The sequence below is a fragment of the Macrobrachium nipponense genome, chromosome 21 (assembly GCF_015104395.2).
Source record: "Macrobrachium nipponense isolate FS-2020 chromosome 21, ASM1510439v2, whole genome shotgun sequence".
Taxonomy (NCBI): domain Eukaryota; kingdom Metazoa; phylum Arthropoda; class Malacostraca; order Decapoda; family Palaemonidae; genus Macrobrachium; species Macrobrachium nipponense.
In genome coordinates, this window is record NC_087212.1 from 24,804,685 (window position 1) to 24,830,358 (window position 25,674).

Sequence of the window (25,674 nt, forward strand, 5' to 3'; positions counted from 1 at the left end):
TCCTACTCCGGCACCCACGGATAGTTTGCATATTATACCACCGGAGGTTGTCATTGGTACTCATGTATCCTTTGACTTACAGATGTTGTGCCAGGAGATTGGGTGCAATGCCATCCTCCAAGACCCGTGCGGCCATATAGTATGCCGTTCTCATGCAGGATGTGCAGTGAAAGTGGAGGATTTTATCGTTTGGCATCATGAAGCTTGCCAAACCTGCTACTTGCTAGTAGGAGATGCCTCACTAGTAGTAAGTGTCTTAGCACTTTCTTCATTCATTCATCACCTGGAATACTTGTTATTATATTATGCCTTTCACATATGAGACACATTCATATAATCTCAACACAACAGACATTCCTCCCCTATCCTCTCCCTAACTCTAGACCCTTTTTTACAGGGTTCTGATGAAGAAAAGAAGAAAGCTTTGTCGACTCTCAAAGCTTGGGTAGGGGGTTTTGGCCGGAATTCGAAGGGCCACCCCTACATTCTTACCCAGGATGGCGGACCTAGTATTCCCAGGAGCCAAGAAAGGATCAGTGGTGGACCCGATAGCGGCCGCCCCTTTGCTGGCCGACCTTCAAGTCATGATCTCCCTTCAGGAGGGGGATTTCCCAGAGGACGTTGCAGAAAACGTTGCGGCAATGAACCTCGACGTCGAACCCATGGCTATTGACTCCATGGGTACAGGTAAGGGTGTAGTAGGGGCAGCTTCTGTGGGTTCTCAGGGCCCTTTCCTGAATTCCCTTTCTCCATCACCTTCTACTGATCCTTCTACTTCCACTTCTTTCTGGGGCTTCACTGAAGAGCAGCGGTCTGTCCGTCCTAAGGCTACTTCAGTGATCCCCAAGGCTAAGATGACCGAGGAGAAACTTAAAAAGTCTCTCCCCAAGAAATCGGTCATCCTGACAGACACTGTAACTCCGGCTCACCACCCCGGATCAGTTAGGTCAAGGGAGGCCTCTTCCTCTGCGTCGAGGTCCCCCAAACATAGATCACGTAAGGATCGGGCTCAAGTCCCTCTTTTTGATCCCGAATCCTTTTCGGCTAATATTCTGGAGCAGGTGGGAGTGATCGTAGGGGCCTTGGTTGACAACAAGGTGGCCTCGGTGCTCTCCCAGCTCTCCAGTTCTGTTACGTCTTCCGGCCAGTCGATCCAATCGCTGGCGGAACGGCTGGCCGCTCAGGAGAATGCCATCGCCGGGATTCAAAACCTCGATCGCGGCAGGTTCCCCTCTATCTGTGCCACCTTCTCCTCTTCCAATGCCAGATTCCAGCCAACTGCCGGAATTCAAGGCGGCCAACCCTTGGAGGATCGCTTCGTATGCCCCGTTTGTCAACGGAATGTTGACAATCGAAGGCATAGGAACTCGAAGGCGTGAGGACTTCGAGTTCCATCCCAGAGACCTTCAACCACCATTCATTGGCTACGTCTGACTAACGGAAGCAGCGATGATGAGAGAGGACAAGGTTCCCAAGGAACAGTGATCCTTCCGAGGAACAAGCACAGCAGACTCTAATGAGAAGTCTGGAGGAATGGGGGTGTGAAAACACCCGCATCACAGCCTTTAGGAGTCCTTTCACCATTTTTACTCCGGTGGAAGGGACTCCGCTACCACTGACCCTTAAGGTAGTGGAAGCAACCTTTCAGGCCGCCCTGAAAGACGAGCCCCTGACTCAACTACGAGAGACGGAACCCACCTATCTCTTAGTCCCAGGCTCCGAGACGTACTTCGAGGGGGCAGTTTCTACTTTCTCAGTAGGAAAACTAAAGGCGGACTGTGCCACCTCTCTCTTTAGTGAGAGACTCCCCAGGTTGTTGGACTCCCTCATCCAGATGGAGTACGACGCCCGGATTAGGCTCGCGAGATCCCTTTCCTCCATGACTATGGCGGAGATGACGGCTCTTGTATACCAACAAGAGCCGTTATTTAAAGTTTTGGCTAAAGGTCTGCTGCACACCATGCAGTGTGACCTTTACGACTTCCTCATAGCCAGGAGAAATTGTAGGAAGCCCGTTCTGGCGGAAGCTACTATCCGCCATGAACCTAATAAACTGATTGCTTCCTCAATTTGGGGAACGGACCTCTTTCCAGCACCAGTAGTAGCAGAAGTCCTTCATGAGGCTTCTAAGGTTAACCAGTGCCTCAAAGTCAGGTGGGGACTGGTAGCAAAGCGGAGGCAGGAATCTTCTGGTCCTAACCCAAGGAACAAGAAGAAACCAAGGAAGTTCTCTCCCTTCCAGCCTTCTCAGCAGACGTTGGTTGAGGCCGTCCCAGCACCACAAGGGCAACCATCGTCGAAGGGTCAACAACAATACCTTGTTCTGACCCCTCAGTCCCAGCAATCTCAACCCTCTACTTCCTTTGCTGTCTCGCCTGCCTACAATTCCAACTATGAAAGCCAGAACTTTCAGGCTTTCAATAGGTTTGCGAGAGGCAGCAGAGCAAGAGGTGCCTCTCGATTCAGAGGATCCGGCAGGGCTGCTAACAGAGGAAGAGGTTTCCGAGGAGCAAGAGGTGGCCGCCCCTCGGCAAACCAGCAGAGAGTGTCCCAAGGTAGGAGGGAGGCTGTACCTCTTCCGCCAGCGGTGGGGGTTCAGCCCTTGGGCTCAAAGTATAGTAACAAAAGGACTAGGTTGGAGTTGGCTAGAGGGCCCTCCTCCAACCAACAGATTCTATCAAGCACCAACAACGGAATTGGTAGAGTATACCGAAGACCTCCTTCTCAAAGGAGTAGTCTCAAGAGTCAACAATTTAAAATTTCAAGGACGCTTGTTCAGCGTGCCAAAGAAAGACTCGGTAAACGAAGAATCATCTTAGACTTGTCCCATCTGAACTTATTCATTCATTGCGACAAGTTCAGGATGCTGACCGTTTCGCAGGTACGGACCTTACTTCCCCGTGGGGCCGTCACAACCTATATAGATCTTACAGATGCCTACTATCATGTTCCCATAGCCAGACACTTCCGTCCATTCCTAGGCTTCAAACTAGGCAACAGATCCTACTCCTTCAAGGTAATGCCATTCGGGCTCAACATAGCCCCCAGGATCTTCACCAAATTGGCGGAAGCAGTAGTGCAAGAGCTAAGGAAACAGGGAATAATGTTAGTGGCTTATCTGGACGATTGGCTTATTTGGGCAAAGAACCCCAAAGAATGCAAAGAAGCAACGGTCAGAGTGATCAAATTCCTAGAACATTTAGGTTTTCAAATAAACAAAACCAAGTCCAGACTAACACCAGAATCTCGATTCCAGTGGTTAGGCCTTCAGTGGGACTTACAATCGCACACTCTATCAATTCCGTCGTTGAAAAGGAAAGAAATTGCAAGAGCTACAAAACAATTTCTCAAACGACAACAAACATCCCGGAGGTGCCAGGAGAGGATCCTGGGCTCACTCCAGTTGCATCAGTCACAGACGTTCTGCTCAGAGCCAAACTCAAAGATATAAACAGAGTATGGCGCTCAAGAGCGAATTGCAGATCACGGGACAAACTAGCCTCTATCCCAGCGATCTTACGGAAACGTCTCCGTCCCTGGACGGAGACAAAGAATCTTTCAAAAGCAATTCCTCTACAGTTTCCCCCTCCATCATTAGTGATCCACACAGACGCCTCACTAACAGGGTGGGGAGGATACTCCCAGTACGAAAAAGTTCAAGGAATTTGGTCGTTAACATTCCGCCAGCTACATATCAATGTACTGGAGGCCATGGCAGTATTCCTCACACTGAAACGGCTCCGTCCGCCCAAGAACTCACATTTCAAATTAGTTCTGGACAGTGCAGTAGTAGTACACTGCATCAACAGGGGCGGATCCAAGTCAAGCCACTTGAACCATGTCATGATAGCCATCTTTTCTCTGGCAAACAAAAACAAATGGCACCTGTCAGCCACTCACCTGGCAGGAGTCAAGAACGTAGTAGCAGACGCTCTATCGCTCTCCGCTCCGTTGGAATCGGAGTGGACACTGGACAGGAGTTCATTCAATTGGATCAGTCTACAAGTCCCCGGACTCCAAGTAGACCTCTTCGCCACGTAGTCAAACCACAAACTCCCTTGTTACGTGGCACCCAACCTCGATCCTCTAGCATACGCTACGGATGCAATGATCCTCGATTGGAACGAATGGAAGAATATTTACCTCTTCCCTCCGGTGAACCTTCTCATGAAAGTTTTAGACAAACTCAGGACATTCAAAGGTCAAGTAGCTCTAGTAGCTCCCAACTGGCCCAAGAGCAATTGGTTCCCTCTACTCCTAGAGTTGAGACTCCGACCACTACGGATTCCCAACCCCAAACTAACCCAGTTAGTGCAAACTCAGACTGTGTCCGCTTCCTCAAGAATTCAGAAAACCCTAACTTTATGGATTTTCTGAAATTCGCAGCCATGAGGAATGCAGAAATTGATCCCCAGAATATCTCATTCTTGGAATCAGATAAAAGAGAATCTACTCTCCGGCAATATGATTCATCTGTCAAGAAACTAGCAGAGTTCCTTAAGTTGTCAAATTCTCAAGTCATGACAACGAACCTAGCCATAACTTTCTTCAGATCATTGTTTGAGAAAGGCTTAGCAGCAAGCACTATCACTACGACCAAATCAGCTCTTAAAAAGATCTTCCAATTTGGTTTTAGCATAAACCTTACGGATTCGTACTTTACGTCCATACCAAAAGCTTGTGCTAGATTAAGACCATCAACGAGACCTAAATCAGTCTCTTGGTTCCTAAATGATGTCCTCAAACTGGCCTCGGACATTAACAATGACTCTTGCAATTATATATCCCTCCTGAGGAAAACCCTATTCTTATTAAGTTTAGCCTCCGGAGCTAGAATATCAGAACTGTCAGCTTTATCAAGGGAACCAGGCCACATTGAGTTCCTCCCCTCAGGGGAAGTCCTCTTATCCCCAGATCGCCATTTTCTAGCCAAAAATGAAGACCCACAGACAGATGGTCCTCGTGGAAAATCCTACCACTACCTCAAGACATTTCCCTTTGTCCTGTCAACTCATTAAGAGCCTACCTAAGCAGAACAACTCTGAAATCTTCAGGCCCATTGTTCATTAGGAAGGAAGGTGGTACATTAACAGGCAACAAATTTTATACTTCATTAAACAGGCCAATCCAGTCCTTTCCTCGGGCCCACGATGTTAGGGCGGTGGCCACATCTATTAATTATTTCCAACACATGAATTTTGACGATCTTAAGAAGTATACAGGCTGGAAATCTCCGACAGTTTTCAAACGGCACTACCTAAAACCCTTAGAAGCCCTCAAATTTCCAGCAGTGGCAGCTGGAAACACAGTTTCTCCTGATTCTTAATTTTTACTATAACTTCTTGTAGCCTTCCCTTCTCCCTGCCCCATTGCACCCTTACTTAGTTTAGTCGCCTCCATGTATTGGGTTACCTTGAGTTTGCTTTTGTTCATCATTCTAATTGGATTCAGTTCCATTCTTTTGTATATATCAACTTATATCCTGTCTTTGCCTAACCTGTATTGTTATTGTTTGTTGTTAGGCTAACTAATTTTAAGTTATAACCCGTGTTTTAGGGCTTATACTTCCCTTAGGGTAAGACTGTAATTTTAGTTGATTATTATACTATTAACCTTACAAGTGTTTAACTTTACCTTCTTAATTTATCTGTACTGTTCCTCAAGCTTGGTGTTTAGCATTCTCTGGTACTATTTCACAGGCCGACACAGGTCAAGCCCAGAAAAGGGATTTGACGAAGGAAAAATCTATTTCTGGGCAACGACCTGTGTCGCCCTGTGAAACCCCACCTGTAGTTAGATTATCCTCACCCAGCTTTACCCCACCCAAGCTTGGAGGCTATCTTCAGGAATGACGTCTCAGGCGTCGGAGGCGCTCACGGTAGTAGTAGACCGGGAGCTGTAGTACGGCTCCTCCGTAGTTCGGGGTTTTGTCGAAGGAAGAAGCTAAATGGCAAGGGACCTCTGGTAGTGATTCCACTCGCTCCTTACTATACCGACACTTCTATAAGAAATGAGCGAGCCATTTATCTTGGCATTATATTGTTTCTTTTTTCTCTAGGATGAATAGCAATATTTATTCCTCAGAAATAGTATCAAAGGAACCATTTCACAGGGCGACACAGGTCGTTGCCCAGAAATAGATTTTTCCTTCGTCAAAATCCCTTTATTAATGTGTATTTTTCTGTATTGTATTTGTTTGTATACATATTTTATCATTACGTTAAATTCATTGGGAAATTCTCTTTTTATGTGAATTGTTATTGTTTTTACATACACATACAGTAATATTTTAACTCTCTCTTTTCCTCTCCTCAACATATCAACTCTCCTTCGTTCAGTTTCAAGTCAGCTGGGCGTGACGTCACTCCAGTTACGTATGATTTTATACATCTTTTATACTAAATGTTATATTGAAAGCTATATTTTATATTAAATGCTTTATATTTTTATCAAATTTGTTGAATATTGTTATCATTAAACTATATATTGTAAATGAAAAAAAAATGAATACAGTTTAACTTGTAAAATTTCCTCGAAAATTTTGTTCGAAAAACGGAAACTTCAACATATGAAATGTTCGACAAACAAGGTACCACTGTACACATACTTCTAGAAGTCAAATTACCCTTATATATAACTATATTAAAAGCAATTCATGAGGGACACTTGAGCAAAAAACCTAACTATTTTTTAGTCGACAATACACATCAACCTGTCTGGTAATTTCCTTCAGCAAGTTGCTGTCCTTTCCTATTTACAAACTTTTTTGTGGTAGTACCTACTTCCTGACATAGGAAAAAAAGGGACTTCATAAACCTAACCAGTTGCTTGGTCCACACTTAAAAAACAATGCTTTAAATATGCCTCTATTTCATTAAAATAATTTGCACAATACATACTCCTCCCTACCCATACACAAAAGCTTTAGTATTTACTTCACTCTCAATTTTCCTGCTGCAATGAACTTGTTACCACAAACCTTGGAAAGATATCAATGTAGCATCATAAGTCAAGGGAGAAAAGATTGAATAAAATTAAATCCTATCAATTTCCTAATAGTGAATATTAATTTTAACAAAAGAAATGTAGCAGAAACAAATCCTCTAAATGCTGTTTGTATAAAAGAGAAAAAAATAATTACCATAAGAGAATACTGAAAATGTTGCAGAAGTGATGTGGTAAGGTAAAATGATGTTCGAAGAACAGTACTAATACCCTCCATGTTGGAAGCAGCAGTAAAGCAATCATGTGCACGTATCACTAACTCAACACTCATGCTGTGGACTGAAATATTAACATTTTATAAAAACTTAATACAGCAGATAAGAAGCCTAATTTAAATGTTGCAAATTCTTCATTATCAAGCTACAAAAAGTTATTAAAAATAGGTTGCCAAACTCTTACATGTACATTCAATTATCCTTGTATGATGATAAATTGCTTCTGAAAATTATTTCACTATTCTACAGTATTATCAACCCTTCTCTTGAAAGTAATGGTCTGTCTTAAAAAATAAAAATAACTCATAATCAAACCTTTTGCCAGCTGATCTGGGTATGAGGACCCTAAGCGCTGTCCAACATCAAGTAGTTGATTGCCTAAAGATGACGGGTCCTCACAGAGAGTGATAAGATCACGCCATTGTTTCTCTAATTCATCCCAAGGTAACAGTCTGTCAGCTTGCAAAATCCCAGGAGCACCTTGTTTTACAATAGTGTATATAATTAAAAATTGCTAAAGACCAATTCAATTAAGTACAGTGTATAGAAAAAGATTGTTACTAATTTTCTGATCACTCAATAACAAAAAGTTTATCAGCATAGCATGTTGGACAGCATACAGGATGCACTTATAAAAGAAATAATAAAGCAGCCATACTTTTGCATTCGAAAGGTGGCAGTTGCATAAGGTCACCAGCATAAACTGGCACTTTTCCTAATCCAAACTGATCTGCTAAACAAGGTATTTTTATAATATAACCCTTTATGCAACTTGTTGTTTTTAACTTATGTCTTGCAGTTTTTTAAGTGTTGCTGCGACTCAGTTTTATCACACTGCAATGTCTGATAGCTGTCTCACCACTTGCCTTAAACATAAAAGCATGAACATTTATAAAATTGACATATCGATCACAAATTTGCACTTTTCTAACTATATTTTCGGAAGAGCAGCAGGCAGCGGCGGACAAGAACGAACATGAAAAAACATACTCTGATAACGTAGAGGGCAGTTTCAAAAGCTGCCTTTGTATCATATTTACGCACAGAAATAAAAACACCCTATACATAATACATTTTCATACACATTTTAAACATAAATACAATAACATTTCTGGGCTCAGCTCGTGTCGGCCTATGAAAGGATCCTTAATATCATTCTTTCTAGGTAAAATTAATCTAAAATTACCAGAGAAAAACAAAATTAAGAAAATGTCAGTAAAACTGACTCGCTCACTCTTAAAAAGAAGTGTCGGTATGATAAAGGGGCGAGTGTGGAACACTACCACGAGCCAAACACCAATTAGAACTTCCTATCAGAATCCAATCCCCCCAAGAGAGAGCTGATACCAACGGGCGATGCAGCCTCTACTACTACTACTAGAGGACGCCACGGACAGCAGCGCCCCTAGCGGACATCCTTAATTTTTAGCGCTAGCGACAAGTCGCCATTTTCTTGTGCTCGTGCTTTTTTTTGGATTTTATCCGTACTATCTACGATGGAACGCTCTGCAATTGCCACGGCTAAGTTAAGTAACTCATAAGTAATATTTTACCACTTTTTATCTTCCGGGTACCAGTATTTTCCTTTTAATAGGTCATATACGGTTCCCCGGTTGTCTCGTGGCGGCCATGCCGCCTCGTAAGAATTCCCGGTCCTCCATACTGGGACTTCTTATACTTATGGGCTTACTTTATCACATTCATTGTTTTACATCGAGTTTTAGCTAGTTCAGCCCTCCTACCATTCTCTTAGCTTGGTATTTAGGGCTATTATTATTTCCAGCCCAGCATCCCGGCTCTTGCTCTACATCGGCTATCGCTGGCTCCGAGTAGGCCTCTGTTTCTTGGAACAGTCTGCCTCCTCCTGGGCTTCTTTCTCTTTTACTAAAAGTGTCTCTTCCATCTTTCGATGTATATATTTTATTTAGGGTGTTAGGCTAGCCTAGGTGCTTGTTCCGTGTATTGGTACAGCTTGGTTCACGTGGCCCTACCACGGTTGTGTTGCTCGCGGCCTAGGCCACTTGCGGTCACGTGTTCCATAGCACCTTACCCTGCCCCTCCCTCCCTTTCTGGTATAGGGAGGAGCTGGGGGACCCCTTGGTTGTCATGACAACCTCAGTCGCCTTCTCTCATCCTCTCGGAGGTGACCAGGGGTTCCTTCCAGTGGGGGGTTTAGGGCGACCACTCATGAGGTACCGGGTCTCCATGCGGGTAGTTGGTGAGGCGGGGAGGAGTAGGCCATCCCTCCCTCCTTTCTCGCTCCCGCCGTGTTTCGCCGAGACCTTCCTTCCCCCCTCCCCAGTTGCTCAGCTACCTCCCTTACGATACGAAAGGAGCCTTCCGTCGCAGCCGGGGCTCCTTTGGTTTTGGGTTACTGGCTCCGCTAGCGGGCGGGGTGGTCATTACGAGTGGTCGGTTGCTTGCCTACTATATCCTTTTTTCTCTCCCCCGCTACCGGAAGGGATCTTTCTCCTTACCTACGCACTCTTCTAGTAGACGGGCGGAGAGAGGTTGTTTTATTATTATTATTTTAAGGATATACCCTAATTGACCATTATTTTACAATGAATTGTGTATTATTATTATTATTTTATCTACCATCCCCGCCATTTTCCGTCGTGGTTTTCCATTACCACCACTCCTGGTTGGTTGTCTTTTGTGCCTCCGCCATCAGCGGAGCCATAGCCTAGATACCAACCTAGTTACCACACGTATTTTGGCGGGGCTCTGGTTTATTCTAACCTTATCGCTCCGGCACCAACGGAGCTTATGTTAGGCTGTAAGTGTTTACCTGGTACTCATGTACTTTTTCACTTACAGGCTACCAACTGCCAGGTCCCAGCGTGTAACGCGACGCTGTTCGACCCCTGTGGACATGATGAATGCAGGTCTCACGCCCCCTGTGCCACGTCGTTCAACGAGACGATCGTCTGGCACCCTGAAGCCTGCGCCATCTGCTACGACCTGGTCGGTCAGCTGGGAGATGGGGTAAGTCCATTATAGGCTTACTTATTATTTTACTAACAACTTCTAGTCTAAGTTTGTTAACCCCGTTCCACTATTGGCAGCTAATCTCTCCTTTCTTTCAGGCTAGCGGTGTGAGGGAAGTCGCCCTCGCCACCCTGAAAGCGTGGGTGGGCGGCTTCGGCAAGAACGCCGCCAAGGGCCAGCCCTACATTTTGGACAGGAAGCTGGCCGTCCAGATCTTCCCCGCGGGCAAGTCGACAGGTTACGTTGACCCCTTGTCCGCTGCCCCGCTGATAGCCTCCATCCAGCAAGTCCTCCAGCAATCATTTGGGGTCGTAGCCTCCCAGGAGTCGGTCCCGGACGTCGCTGCCCTGGACCTTAACCTTGAGCCTATGGCGGTAGGTGGGGAGGATTTGTTGGTTGAGGTAGGTATGTCGGGCGCCCAAGGTCTTTCCTTGGGCGTTCCTGGATCTTCTCCTGTCCCCTCTTCTTCCGCTTCATTCCAAGGCTTTGCGGGATCTGAGATCCCTATACTCGCTCTCCCGCTCTCTCTGTACCTCCTAAGGAGAAGGGAAAGAGAGAACCGAAGACTTAGCTAAGTCGACTTCTAGGAAGTCGTCTTCGTCTTCTTCGGCTAGGAAGTCGTCGACTTCCTATGCCGATGCGGTGAAGGCAAAGCCGAGCTCTTCTCAATCAAAGAGCTCCAGAAGCAAGGCTTCGAAGGAGAAGGCTCGCGCTCCCGCCGAGTCACTGCCTTCTCCCGCCTCCACTGCTTCCACTCCGGCTACGCCGGTAGGGGTAGCAAGCACCAGCACCTTTGATCCCTCTACTTTCTCAGCAGGGGTGATGGAACAGGTGGGCGTGCTAGTAGGCTCACAAATCTCCGCACTGGGGACACGGTTTGAGCAGATGTTTGCGCAGTTATCAAACAGTCTGTCTCAATCTGGACAATCAATCCAGGATCTCTCTAACAGAATGAGAGAGAATGAGGACCGAGTAGCTGGGCGGCTAGCTCAGGCTCCTCCCCCAGTCTCCCCAGCATCTAGCACGGGGATTCTTCAACTCCCGCCATATTTTTTTGACTCCTTGCCAGCTTTCTCTATGGAGAACCCATGGAGAGTAGCTGCCTACGCTCCATTCAAGGATGGAATGATTTCTATCTCGGAGTGTGGAACTCGAAGGATTGAGGACTTCGAGTTTTACCCTCCGGGTCTGACGCAGCCTTTCATCGGATATGCTAGGCTGACGCCAACGGCTCTGACGAGGGAAGACAAAATCTCTAAGGAGTCGGTCCTTTATAGTAGAGATCACGCCCAGCGGGAATGGGTTCACTGCCTTGAGGACTGGGAGTGTACGAACACGAAACTCCAGGCCTACAAGAGTCCCTTCACTATTTTCGCGACGGAAGAGGAAGTTTCTCTTCCGTTTGCCACAAAATTAGTGGAGAAGTCTCTTCAGGCAGTCCTCAAGGATGAGCCCATCCCACAGTTGAGGGAGGCGGAGTCTACTTCTCCGCTCTTCCCGGCCTTCGGAGAATTGTGGGAGAACTTGCCAGCTACGTTCACGCTTGGTAAGCTCAAACCGGACTGCGCCATGGACCAGTTCGGTGAGAAACTACCTAGGCTGCCGGATTCCCTAATCCAGGCAGAGTTCGATGCGCGAACTAGGTTTGGCAGGTCCCTCAATTCTCTCATAATCACAGAAATGGCTGCCCTTTCTTACGCTACGGAACCGCTGTTTAAGATTTTAGCGAAATCTCAGTTTCAGACGGTTCTTACGGACGCTTTTGACTTCTTCCAGGCTAGGAGGAACTGCCGGAAGCATGTCTTACAAGAGTGCACCATCAGGCATGAGCCTAATAGACTCTTGGCTGCTAGCATGTGGGGAGCGGATCTCTTCCCAGAGTCCGCGGTGAACGAGGTACACCACGAAGCTGCTAGACTCAACCAGAGCCTTAGAGCTAGGTGGGGTATTTCCTCAAAGAGGAAACAGGAGTCCGTTCCCACTGCTGGCAAGAAACCGAAGAAGGCTGGTAAGAGGTTCCAGCCATATAAAAAACTCCAGCAACAGCAGCAATTTGTGCAGGCAGTCCCAGTTACCCAACAGGGACAACCGGCCACCTCTAAGCAGAACCAACCTATCCTCCTGTTGCCTCAGCAATCGCAACCATCCACTTCCTACGCTATCTCGCCGGCCTTCAACCCTGCATATGAGGCTCAAGGCTACACTCAACCGAGAGGAAGGGCGAGAGGTTACTTTCGTCAGCGTGGCGCAGGAAGGGGTACGAGGAGTAGACAGTTCAGAGGAGGGCGTGGTGGCCAACCCGCCCATCAACAATGAGGCTCCCCAGGTAGGAGGGAGGCTGTTCCTCTTCCGCCACAGGTGGGGGTTCAGCAATTGGGCACAGAGCATAGTGTCCAAAGGATTAGGCTGGAGTTGGATCAAAGATCCTCCTCCAATCAAATCATTTCATCAGGTACCGTCAACGGAATTGCAGATTACGCGGAGAACTCCTTCAGAAAGGAGCTATTGCGAGAGTCAAAACATCTAAAATTTTCAAGGTCGCTTATTCAGCGTGCCAAAGAAAGGCTCAACAAAAAGAAGGGTAATCTTAGACTTGTCAAAGCTAAACTCTTTCATTCGCTGCGACAAGTTCAAGATGCTTACCCTCTCGCAAGTAAGGACCTTACTTCCGCGTGGAGCCGTCACATGCTCCATCGATCTTACAGACGCATACTATCATATCCCTATAGCCAGGCACTTCCGCCCGTTCCTAGGTTTCAAGCTAGGAAATCAAACATTCTCATTCAAAGTGATGCCCTTCGGTCTGAATGTAGCCCCCAGGGTATTCACAAAGATAGCAGAAGTGGTTGTACAACAATTGAGAGCTCAGGGAATCATGGTAGCAGCATACCTCGACGATTTGGTTTGGATCTGGTGGCACCAAACAGTCCGGAGAAATGTCTCAAAGCTACCAAAAAGGTAGTTCATTTCTGGAACATCTAGGGTTCCAGATAAACAAAACGAAATCCAGACTTACTCCGGAATCTCGTTTTCAGTGGCTAGGAATCCAATGGGATTTGTCGTCCCACAATCTGTCAATTCCAATTGTCAAACGGAAGGAAATAGCAAAATCTGTCAGGCAATTTCTCAAATGCAAACAAACGTCAAGAAGAAACCAGGAGAGAATCCTAGGGTCTCTTCAGTTTGCTTCGGTAACAGATATCCTTCTGAAAGCAAGGCTGAAGGATATAAATCGAATTTGGCGGTCAAAAGCAAACTCCAAATATCGAGACAAGTTGTCAGTAATTCCACAGATCCTCCGCAACCAACTACGGCCTTGGTCAAAAGTAAAGAAAACTTAGCCAAGAAAGTACCCCGCCTTCAATATCCCCTCCCAGTGTTAACCATTCACACGGATGCATCCCTGTCCGGGTGGGGGGGATACTCTCAGTTCAAACAGGTTCAGGGGACTTGGTCAGTTCGGTTTTCGCCAGCTCCCACATAAACGTGTTTGGCAAGCAATGGCAGTATTTCTTACTCTGAAGAGACTGCTTCCCCCGAAGAAGTCTCATCTAAGGCTAGTTTTGGACAGTGCAGTGGTAGTTCATTGCATCAACATGGGGAGGGTCCAAATCCAAGCATGTGAACCATGTCATGATAGCCATCTTTGCATTAGCAAACAAACACAAATGGCATCTGTCTGCCACTCACCTGGCAGGAGTAAGGAATGTGATAGCAGACGCCCTGTCCCGGTCAGTTCCTCTGGAATCAGAGTGGTCTCTGGACGTCGGGTCTTTCCAGTGGGTAAGCCGGAAAGTCCCAGGTCTCCAAGTGGACCTCTTCGCCTCACAAGCGAACCACAAGCTCCCTTGCTATGTGGCCCCCAACCTGGACCCTCTGGCTTATGCCACGGACGCCTGTCGTTGGATTGGAATCAGTGGAGGAGAATTTATGTTTTTCCTCCAGTGAATCTTCTCTTGAAAGTCCTAGACAACTAAGGTCTTTCAAAGGGATAGTAGCTCTGATTGCACCGGACTGGCCCAAGAGCAACTGGTATCCTCTTCTTTTGGAATTGGGTCTCCGACCTCAACGGATCCCCAATCCAAACTATTCACAATCAGTACAAATGAGGACTGTGTTCGCTTCCTCAGGAACTCTCCAGACCCTAACTTTATGGACTTCATGAAGTTTGCGGCTAATAAAGATGCTGACATTGATCCACAGAATATTCTCTTCTAGAATCAGATAAGAGAGAGTCAACCATTAGACAATATGACTCAGCTGTTAAAAAGTTAGCATCTTTCTTGAGAGAATCGAACACTACAACCATGACAGTTAATTTGGCTATATCCTTTTTCAGATCCTTATTTGAAAAAGGTTTAGCAGCTAGCACGATTACCACTCATAAATCGGCTTTGAAGAAAATCTTTCAAGTAGGTTTTCAGATAGATTTGACTGAATCTTATTTCACATCTATCCCCAAAGCCTGTGCTAGACTTAGACTTCTCAGAGGCCTACTTCAGTTTCATGGTTCTTAAATGATGTCCTCAAACTAGCTTCAGATACTGACAACTCGTCTTGTACATTCATAATGCTCCTGAGGAAGACATTATTCTTATTAAGCCTAGCCTCAGGAGCTAGAATTTCAGAACTGTCGGCTCTATCAGGGATGCGGGGTCATGTGGAATCCTCCCATCAGGAGAAGTTCTACTTGCTCCGGATCGTAGCTTTTTAGCCAAAAATGAAGATCCTCTTGCAAGGTGGGCTCCTTGGAAGGTTATCCCACTTCCACAGGATCCTTCTCTCTGCCCAGTATCAACTCTTAGAGCCTTTCTATTTCGTACTTCTTCTAGATCCTCAGGTGCTCTCTTCATGAGAGAAAAAGGTGGTACTTTATCAGTAAAAGGCATTAGACAACAAATCCTTTACTTCATTAAACAAGCTAACCCTGAGTCATTCCCGAAAGCACATGATATCAGGGGAGTAGCCACCTCAATTAATATTTTCAACATATGGAATTTGAGGATCTTAAAAAGTATACTGATGGAAATCCCCGACAGTCTTTAAACGGCATTATTTAAGTCCTTGGAATCTTTAAAGTTTTCAGCAGTAGCAGCGGGAAACGACATAGTTTTCCCCTGATACTGTAAATAGGTAGTTGTAGTATAGATCCAGGTCTCTTTTCTACCTTAATCAGCCAACATGCCTCACGCTATTGCCAGGCTACTCAACATCATAGCCTTAGCCGTTGAATCATTTAGTGGATTGTCCCTTATTTTTTTTGCTAGGGACATCCACACTTGTACTGATAATGTACTTCAGTGTACCTACCCTTATTTTTATGCTAGGGTAGGACACAATTTGTTTGTATATATTCACCATTTTTGTATTTATATTGAACTTCAGTCACAATGTGTTTGTATATATTTTACAAGATTTGTATTGTTGATGGATTTCAGTGTACCTACCCTTATTTTTATGCTAGGGTAGGACACGTGAGTTTGTATATTTTATAATTTTGTTAAGTAAATCCCCTTTTTTCTTTATATTACATGCAGCTCTGTAATGGTCTGTAATAACCATTTAAGTACTTTAAGGTTACTAACGTTCTATTATTTTACTGTTTAGTATAAGTTAGTTTAAGTGCTTAATTTGTATGCTGTAATTGATTTACTTATATTATATCCATCATTTTACACTGTTTTTCATTGTTCCTTTTTCCCATCTTGCCTGTTTCTCTGGTACTCTTTCATAGGCCGACACGAGGCTGAGCCACAGAAAAGGGATTTGACGAAGAAAAAATCTATTTCTGGGTGATTGGCTCGTGTCGCCCTATGAAACCCCCCCTTGATGGTTTGTTTTCCCCCCCTTGCAGGACAAGATGTATTTAGCTGTTTTAATTAAGGATGTCCGCTAGGGGCGCTGCTGTCCGTGGCGTCCTCTAGTAGTAGTAGTAGAGGCTGCATCGCCCGTTGGTATCAGCTCTCTCTTGGGGGGATTCTGATAGGAAGTTCTAATTGGTGTTTGGCTCGTGGTAGTGTTCCACACTCGCCCCTTTATCATACCGACACTTCTTTTTAAGAGTGAGCGAGTCAGTTTTACTGACATTTTCTTAATTTTGTTTTTTCTCTGGTAATTTAGGCTAATTTTACCTAGAAAGAATGATATTAAGGATACTTTCATAGGGCGACACGAGCCAATCACCCAGAAATAGATTTTTCCTTCGTCAAAATCCCTTTTTTATCTACCATCCCCGCCATTTTCCGTCGTGGTTTCCATTTACCACCACTCCTGGTTGGTTCCCTTTTGTGTCTCCGCCATCAGCGGAGCTATAGCCTAGGGGGCACAACCAACCTAGTTACCACACGTATTTTGGCGGGGGGCTCTGGTTTAATCTAACTTTATCGCTCCGGCACCAGCGGAGCATTTGTTAGACTGTAAGTGTTTACCTGGTACTCATGTATCTTTCCACTTACAGGCTACCAACTGTTAGGTCCCAGCGTGCAAACGCGACGTTGTACGAACCCCTGCGGCCATGATGAGTGCAGGTCTCACGCCCCGTGTGCCACCTCATACAATGAGATGACCGTTCTGGCACCCCGAACGCCGTGCGCCATCTGCTACGACCTGGTCGGTCAGCTGGGAGATGGGGTTAAGTCCGGTGATAGGCTTCCTTATCATTTACTAACAACTCTTAGTCATAAGTTTGTTAACCCCGTTCCTTCCGCCACTGGAAGCTAATCTCGCTTTTCTTTCAGGCTACTGGTGTGAGGGAAGTCGCCCTCGCCACCCTGAAAGCGTGGGTGGGCGGCTTCGGCAAGAACGCCGCCAAAGGCCAGCCCTACATTCTGGATAAGAAGCTGGCCACCCAGATCTTCCCGGCGGGCAAGTCGACCGGTTACGTTGACCCCTTGTCCGCTGCCCCTCTGATAGCCTCCATCCAGCAAGACCTCCAGCAATCCTTTGGGGTCGTAGCCTCCCAGGAGTCGGTCCCGGACGTCGCTGCCCTGGACCTTAACATCGAGCCCATGGTGGTAGGGGTGGAGGATTTGTTGGTTGAGGTAGGTGTGTCGGGCGCCCAAGGTCTTTCCTTGGGTGCTCCTGGATCTTCTCCTGTCCCTTCTTCCAGTGCTTCATTTCAAGGCTTTGTGGGATCTGAGGTCCCTACCCGCTCTCCCGCTCTCTCTGTACCCCCAAAGGTGAAGGGACAGAGAGAACCGAAGACTCTGGCCAAGACAACTTCGAAGAAGTCGTCTTCGTCTTCTTCGGCTAGGAAGCTGTCGTCTTCCTACGCCGATGCGGTGAAAGCAAAGCCGAGCTCTTCTCACTCGAAGAGCTCCAGAAGCAAGGCTTCTAAGGAGAAGGCTCGCGCTCCCGCCGAGCCAGTGCCTTCTCCCGCCTCCACCGCTTCCACTCCGGTTACGCCGGTAGGAGGAGCAGGGCCTAGCACCTTTGATCCTCTGCTTTCTCAGCAGTGGTGATGCAACAGGTGGGCGAGCTGGTTGGCTCGCAAGTCTCCGCCCTGGGGACAAGATTCGAGCAGATGTTCGCACAGTTGTCGAGCACTCTGTCTCAATCAGGCCAATCCATTCAAGACCTCTCTAACAGGGTTAGAGAGAATGAGGACCGAGTAGCTGGGCTATCTCAGGTTCCTCTTCCAGTCTCCCCAGCGCAAGCACGGGGATTCTCCAACTCCCGCCATACGACTCTCTGCCAGCTTTCTCCATGGAGAACCCATGGAGAGTAGCTGCCTACGCCCCTTTCAAGGATGGGATGATCTCCATCCCGGAGTGTGGAACTCGAAGGATTGAGGACTTCGAGTTTTACCCTCCAGGTCTGACGCAGCCTTTCATCGGTTATGCTAGGCTGACCGTGGCGGCTCTGACTAGGGAAGACAAGATCTCTAGAGAGTCGGTCCTATACAGTAGGGATCATGCTCAGCGGGAATGGGTTCACTGCCTTGAGGACTGGGAGTGTACGAGCACCAAACTCCAGGCCTACAAGAGTCCCTTCACTATTTTCGCGACGGAAGAGGAGGTTTCTCTTCCGTTTGCCACAAAATTGGTGGAGAAGTCCCTTCAGGCAGTCCTCAAGGATGAGCCCATCCCACAGTTGAGGGAGGCGGAGTCTACTTCTCCGCTCTTCCCGGCTTTCGGAGAATTGTGGGAGAACTTGCCAGCTACGTTCACGCTTGGCAAGCTCAAACCGGACTGCGCCATGGACAGTTCGGCGAGAAGCCTACAAAGGCTGCCGGATTCCCTAATCCAGGCACAGTTTGATGCGCGCACCAGGTTTGGCAGGTCCCTCAATTCCCTCATAATTACGGAAATGGCTGCCCTCTCTTATGCTACGGAACGCTGTTCAAGATTTTGGCGAAATCTCAGTTCCAGACGGTTTCTATCGGACGCTTTTGACTTCTTCCAGGCTAGGAGGACTGCCGAAAGCATGTTCTACAAGAATGTACTATTAGGCATGAACCGAATAGACTCTTGGCCTCTAGCATGTGGGGAGCGGATCTCTTCCCAGAGTCCGCTGTCAACGAGGTTCACCACGAAGCTGCTAGGCTCAACCAGAGCCTTAGAGCTAGGTGGGGTATTCCTCAAGAGGAAAACAAGATTCCGTTCCCACTGCTGGTAAGAAACCGAAGAAGGCTGGTAAGAGATTCCAGCCGTATCAGAAACACCAGCAACAACAGCAATTTGTGCAGGCGGTCCCGGTTACCCAACAAGGACAACCTGCTAGTTCGAAGCGAACCAGCCTATCCTCCTGTTGTCCCCTCAATCTCAGCCATCCACCTCCTACGCTATCTCGCCGGCCTTCAACCCTGCATATGAGGCTCAAGGCTACAAACAGCCGAGAGGTAGGGCGAGAGGTTACTTTCGTCAGCGTGGCGCAGGAAGGGCCACAAGGAGCAGGCAGTTTAGAGGAGGGCGTGTGGGCCAACCCGCCCATCAACAATGAGGCTCCCCAGGTAGGAGGAGGCTGTTCCTCTTCCGCCACAGGTGGGGGTTCAGCAATTGGGCACAGAGCATAGTGTCCAAAGGATTGGGCTGGAGTGGATCAAAGATCCTCCTCCAATCAAATCATTCCACCAGATACCGTCAGACGAATTGACAGATTAGTGAAAGAACTCCTTCAGAAAGGAGCTATTGCGAGAGTCAAGCATCTAAAATTTCAAGGTCGCTTATTCAGCGTGCCAAAGAAAGGCTCAACAAAAAGAAGGGTTAATCTTAGACTTGTCAAAGCTAAACTCTATTTCATTCGTTGCGACAAGTTCAAGATGCTTACCCTCTCGCAAGTAAGGACCTTACTTCCGCGTGGAGCCGTCACATGCTCCATCGATCTTACAGACGCATACTATCATATCCCTATAGCCAGGCACTTCCGCCCATTCCTAGGATTCAGGCTAGGAAATCAAACATTCTCATTCAAAGTGATGCCCTTCGGTCTGAATGTAGCCCCCAGGGTATTCACAAAAATAGCAGAATGGTTGGTTGTACAACAATTGAGAGCTCAGGGAATCATGGTAGCAGCATACCTCGACGATTGGTTGATCTGGGCACCAACAGTCGAGGAATGTCTCAGAGCCACCAAAAGGTAGTTCACTTTCTGGAACATCTAGGGTTCCAGATAAACAAAACGAAATCCAGACTTACTCCGGAATCTCGTTTTCAGTGGCTAGGAATCCAATGGGATTTGGCTTCCCACAATCTGTCAATTCCAGTGGCCAAACGGAAGGAAATAGCAAAATCTGTCAGGCAATTTCTCAATGTGCAAACAAACGTCAAGGAGAAACCAGGAGAGAATCCTAGGATCCCTTCAGTTTGCTTCGGTAACAGATATCCTTCTGAAGGCAAGGCTGAAAGATATAAATCGAATTTGGCGGTCAAGAGCAAACTCCAAATATCGAGACAAGTTGTCAGTAGTCCCACAGATCCTCCGCAATCAACTACGGCCTTGGTCAAAAGTAAAGAACTTAGCCAAGACGTCCCCTTCAATATCCCCGTCCAATGTTAACCATTCACAAGGCGATGCCATCCCTGTCCGGGTGGGGGGGATACTCTCAGTTCAAACAGGTTCAGGGGACTTGGTCAGTTCAATTTCGCCAGCTCCACATAAACGTGTTGGAAGCAATGGCAGTATTTCTTACTCTGAAGAGACTGCTTCCCCCGAAGAAGTCTCATCTAAGGCTAGTTTTGGACAGTGCAGTGGTAGTTCATTGCATCAACAGAGGAGGGTCCAAATCCAAGCATGTGAATCATGTCATGATAGCCATCTTTGCATTAGCAAACAAACACAAATGGCATCTGTCTGCCACTCACCTGGCAGGAGTAAGGAATGTGATAGCAGACGCCCTGTCCCGGTCAGTTCCTCTGGAATCAGAGTGGTCTCTAGACGACGGGTCATTCCAGAGTTGGGTAAGCCTGAGAGTCCCAGGTTCTCCAAGTGGATCTCTTCGCCTCACAAGCGAACCACAAGCTCCCTTGCTATGTGGCCCCCAACCTGGACCCTCTGGCTTATGCCACGGACGCCCTGTCGTTGGATTGGAATCAGTGGAGGAGAATTTATGTTTTTCGTCCGGTGAATCTTCTCTTGAAGGTCCTAAGCAAACTAAGGTCCTTCAAAGGGATAGTAGCTCTGATTGCACCGGACTGGCCCAAGAGCAACTGGTATCCTCTTCTTCTGGAATTGGGTCTCCGGCCTCAACGGATCCCCAATCCCAAGCTATCACAATCAGTACAAATGAGGACTGTGTTCGCTTCCTCAGGAATTCTCCAGACCCTAACTTTATGGACTTCATGAAGTTTGCGGCTAATAAAGATGCTGATATTGATCCACAGAATATTCTCTTCCTAGAATCAGATAAGAGAGAGTCAACCATTAGACAATATGACTCAGCTGTTAAAAAATTAGCATCTTTCTTGAGAGAATCGAACACTACAACCATGACAGTTAACCTGGCTATATCCTTTTTCAGATCCTTGTTTGAAAAAGGTTTAGCAGCTAGCACTATTACCACTCATAAGTCGGCTTTGAAGAAAATCTTTCAAGTAGGTTTTCAGATAGATCTGACTGATTCTTATTTCACATCTATCCCCAAAGCCGTGCTAGACTTAGACCTTCTCAGAGGCCTACTACAGTTTCATGGTTCTTAAATGATGTCCTCAAACTAGCTTCAGATACTGACAACTCAGCTTGTACATTCATAATGCTCCTGAGGAAGACATTATTCTTATTAAGCCTAGCCTCAGGAGCTAGAATTTCAGAACTGTCGGCTCTATCCAGGGATGCGGGTCATGTGGAATTCCTCCATCAGGAGAAGTTCTACTTGCTCCGGATCGTAGCTTTTTAGCCAAAAATGAGGATCCTCTTGCAAGGTGGGCTCCTTGGAAGGTTATCCCACTTCCACAGGATCCTTCTCTCTGCCCAGTATCAACTCTTAGAGCCTTTCTATCTCGTACTTCTTCAAGATCCTCAGGTGCTCTCTTCATGAGAGAGAATGGTGGTACTTTGTCAGTAAAAGGTATTAGACAACAAATCCTTTACTTCATTAAACAAGCCAACCCTGAGTCATTCCCAAAAGCACATGATATCAGGGGAGTAGCCACCTCAATTAATTATTTCCAACATATGAACTTTGAGGATCTTAAAAAGTATACTGGATGGAAATCCCCGACAGTCTTTAAACGGCATTATCTAAGTCCTTGGAATCTTTAAAGTTTTCAGCAGTAGCAGCGGGAAACATTGTTTCCCCTGATACTGTATAGTAGTTGTAGTATAGATCCAGGTCTCCTCTACCTACATCATCCAACATGCCTCACCTTATCGCCAGGCTACTCGAATATCATAGCCTTAGCCGCTGAATCATATAGTGGATTGTCCCTTATTTTTTTGCTAGGGACATCCACTCTTGTACTGATAATGTACTTCAGTGTACCTACCCTTATTTTTTATTGCTAGGGTAGGGACACAATGTGTTTGTATATATTTTGCCATACTTGTATTAATGATGGACTTCAGTGTACCTACCCTTATTTTTATGCTAGGGTAGGACACAATGAGTTTGTATATTTTGTAATATGTTAAGTAAATCCCCTTTTGTTTATATTACATGCATCACTGTAACTTTACTGTAATTACCATTTAGTACTTTAAGTTACTAACATTCCATTGTTTACTGTTTAGTATAAGTTAGTTTTAAGTGCTTAGTTTGTATGCTGTAATTGATTTACTTATATTATATCCATCATTTTACACTGCTTTTCATTGTTCCTTTTTTCCCATCTTGTCTGTTTCTCTGGTACTCTTTCATAGGCCGACACGAGCTGAGCCCAGAAAAGGGATTTTGACGAAGGAAAAATTCTATTTCTGGGTGATTGGTCTCGTGTCGCCCTATGAAACCCCCCCTTTATGGTTGTTCCCCCCCTTGCAGGACAAGATGTTTTTAGGTGTTTTTAGATTAAGGATGTCCGCTAGGGGCGCTGCTGTCCGTGGCGTCCTCTAGTAGTAGTAGTAGAGGCTGCATCGCCCGTTGGTATCAGCTCTCTCTTAGGGGGATTCTGATTGGAAGTTCTAATTGGTGATTGTCTCGTGGTAGTGTTCCACACTCGCCCCTATTTTCATACCGACACTTCTTTTTAAGAGTGAGCGAGTCAGTTTTACTGACATTTTCTTAATTTTGTTTTTCTCTGGTAATTTTAGATTAATTTTACCTAGAAAGAATGATATTAAGGATCCTTTCATAGGGCGACACGAGCCAATCACCCAGAAATAGATTTTTCCTTCGTCAAAATCCCTTTTATAAATCGATACATCGATTGCTAAATTTGCACTTTTTTTAACTATATTTTTCGGAAAAGCAGCAGGCAGCAGGTCACAAGAACGAACATGATAAAACGTCCACTTTAATAACTGGAGGGCAGTTTCAAAAGCTGCCTTTGTATCATATTTATATGCAGAAATAAAAATACCCTATACATAATACATTTTCATACACATTTTAAACATAAAAGCATTAACATTTATAAATCGACACATCCATACCTAAATTTTCACTTATTCAACTCTATATTATCGGCATAGAAAAGTACAAAGAAATATTAGAAAAAATGTATAATCCAAAATAGTTACTGCATCTTTGATCTCAGTAAATCTACGTAAACATTTTACAACAAATATACTCAGAATTTGGTACTGATTTTAGTTATGTTTTGATAGTGCATGGGCTATACGTAATTATAATTTCATAAAATAAAATAAATTATCTATTAGATGTATTTTTTATTAAATTGGCTGACCTCAAAGTTTCCCCGGCCTAGGGTACAGTATGTTTTTTTTAGCATAGCTCCTATGATTTCGATGATGCATTTATTGACGTTTTGTTCTTTTATCCACACGGGAGATGTTATCCGAGCTTGCACTCAGCTTGTAGCCTACGTCGTTTCCTTTCAGCTTAGAATTTCATGCATGCATGTTTATTTTAGTTGTCAGGTTACCTCTTCGTTAGGCACCCTTTCCGAAGGACTCTAGTTCTTCTCCCTTGTCCTCGAGTCAGGCTGTAATGTCGTGCTACAAGACCCCCTGTGGGCACGAGGTCTGCCAGACCCACGCCACCTGCGCGATCTGCTTCAACGAGTCCCTGGTATGGCACCATGAGAGTTACCTTATACGCTACGAACTCGTAGACCAAGTCTCCTCTGAGGTAGGTGGCGTTTCAAAGTCTGCACAGTAATACAATGAGTACCAATGACGGCTATATTCTTTGATATGTCCATTAAGTTAAGTTACAGTTTAATCTAAGTAATCTTAAGTATTAATACTAACCCTGTCTTTCAGGGCGCCCAAGCGATCCGAGAGACTGCTATTGGCACCCTGAAGGCCTGGGTTGGTGGGTTTGGCTGCAACGTCACCAAGGGCCAACCCTACATCCTCTCCAAGGAGATGGCCACTCTTATCTTCCCCGGTGGGAAGAGTACCTCGTATGTGGACCCCGAAGCGGCGGCTCCCCTGATCGCTTCCATCCAGGAGGAGGTTTCTCAGCCCTCGGAGGAGGCTGCTATGCAGGAGGTCGCGAAAGAAGTAGCTGCCCTGGACCTAGACCTTGAGCCCATGAATGTGGAAGGAATGGGCACAGGTAAGAATGTGAGTGAGGCAGGTACTGTAGGGGCTCAAGGGCTTTCCTTGAGCCCATCTAGAGCTTCTTCCCCTTTTACTTCAACCTCTTTCCAGGGATTCACCGGGGGGCTTCAGTCAGTCAGACCGAAGTCCGCCTTGGCGATCACTAAAGTCAAAGGCAAGCGAGACTAAAAAGTCCCTGTCAAAGAAGTCAGGTACCACCCTTGCCCATAAGTCTCCGGCTCACCATCCCCGGAGCTGACAAGGCTAAACCAACTTCTTACTCTAAAGGGTCGAGGTCTAAGTCTTCTAAGGAGAGGGCTCAGCCCTTCCCCTCCGACCCTGAGGCATCCACCTCAAAAGGAGCCAGAACCAGGACTCCTAAGGTGAAGGTAGAACCTTCCCCCTTTGACCCAGACACCTTCTCTGCAAATATTTCGGCCAATATTATGCAGCAGATGGGTAGCATGGTCGGGAACTTGGTACAATCCAAGTTTCAAGAGATGTTTGTGCAACTCTCATCTTCTCTAGAGGAGTCAGGGCAGTCTATCCGGGCTATCTCAGACAGATTGGTTACCCAGGAGAACATCATTGCGGGATAATGCTTTGACAGGACTTCCACAGTCTGGCCTGGCAGCTCAGAGCTTACTGATGCCGGACTCGTCTACCCTTTCTGCCTTTACCCCGAACAACCCTTAGAGGGTGGCTTCTTATGCTCCTTATGTGGACGGCATGCTGACAATCGAGGGCTGCGGAATTCGAAGGATTGAGGACTTCGTGTTCCATCCACAAGGATTACAGCCCCCTTTCATAGGCTATGTCCGCCTCACAGAAACAGCTATGAGATGGGAAGACAAGGTCCCGAAAGAGACTGTAATTCTTTCTCGGGATCAGGCGCAGCAGGCATGGTTGCGTAACCTGGAGGAGTGGCAGTGTATCAATACCAAGGTTACTGCATTTAAGAGCCCCTTCACGATCTTCACCGTGAACGAGGATACACCCATCCTGTTCACATCGAAGGTGGCAGAATTGACTCTACAAGCTGCGATGAAGGACGAACCCATGCCCAGCTCCGGGAGACAGAACCGACTTCCCTCCTGCTCCCCGGAACTGATGACCACTGGGTAGATCTTCCGGCCACCTTTTCGGTGGGTAAGCTGAAACCGGACTGCGCCATCACTATTCAGCGAGAGATTACCCAGGCTGCAAGACAACCTCATCCAGACTGAGTATGACGCCAGGATGAGGCTGTGCAGGTCCCTCAACTCGCTAGTTATGACAGAAGTATCGGCTCTAATCTACTGAGAAGAGCCATTATTCAAGATCATTGCCAAGTCACTTTTGTACTCGATGCAATGTGACTTGTATG

The 25,674-nt window shown here is 46.2% G+C and overlaps 1 protein-coding gene across 1 annotated transcript in view; it reads right to left on the reverse strand.

The window, feature by feature from the left end:
- Positions 1–25,674, reverse strand: part of LOC135197854 (spatacsin-like) — a 443,463-nt gene that overhangs the window by 39,413 nt on the left and 378,376 nt on the right. The window contains 2 exon segments of the mRNA XM_064225036.1: positions 7,142–7,284; positions 7,536–7,700. Of these exon segments, the coding sequence (XP_064081106.1) occupies positions 7,142–7,284; positions 7,536–7,700 (308 nt within the window).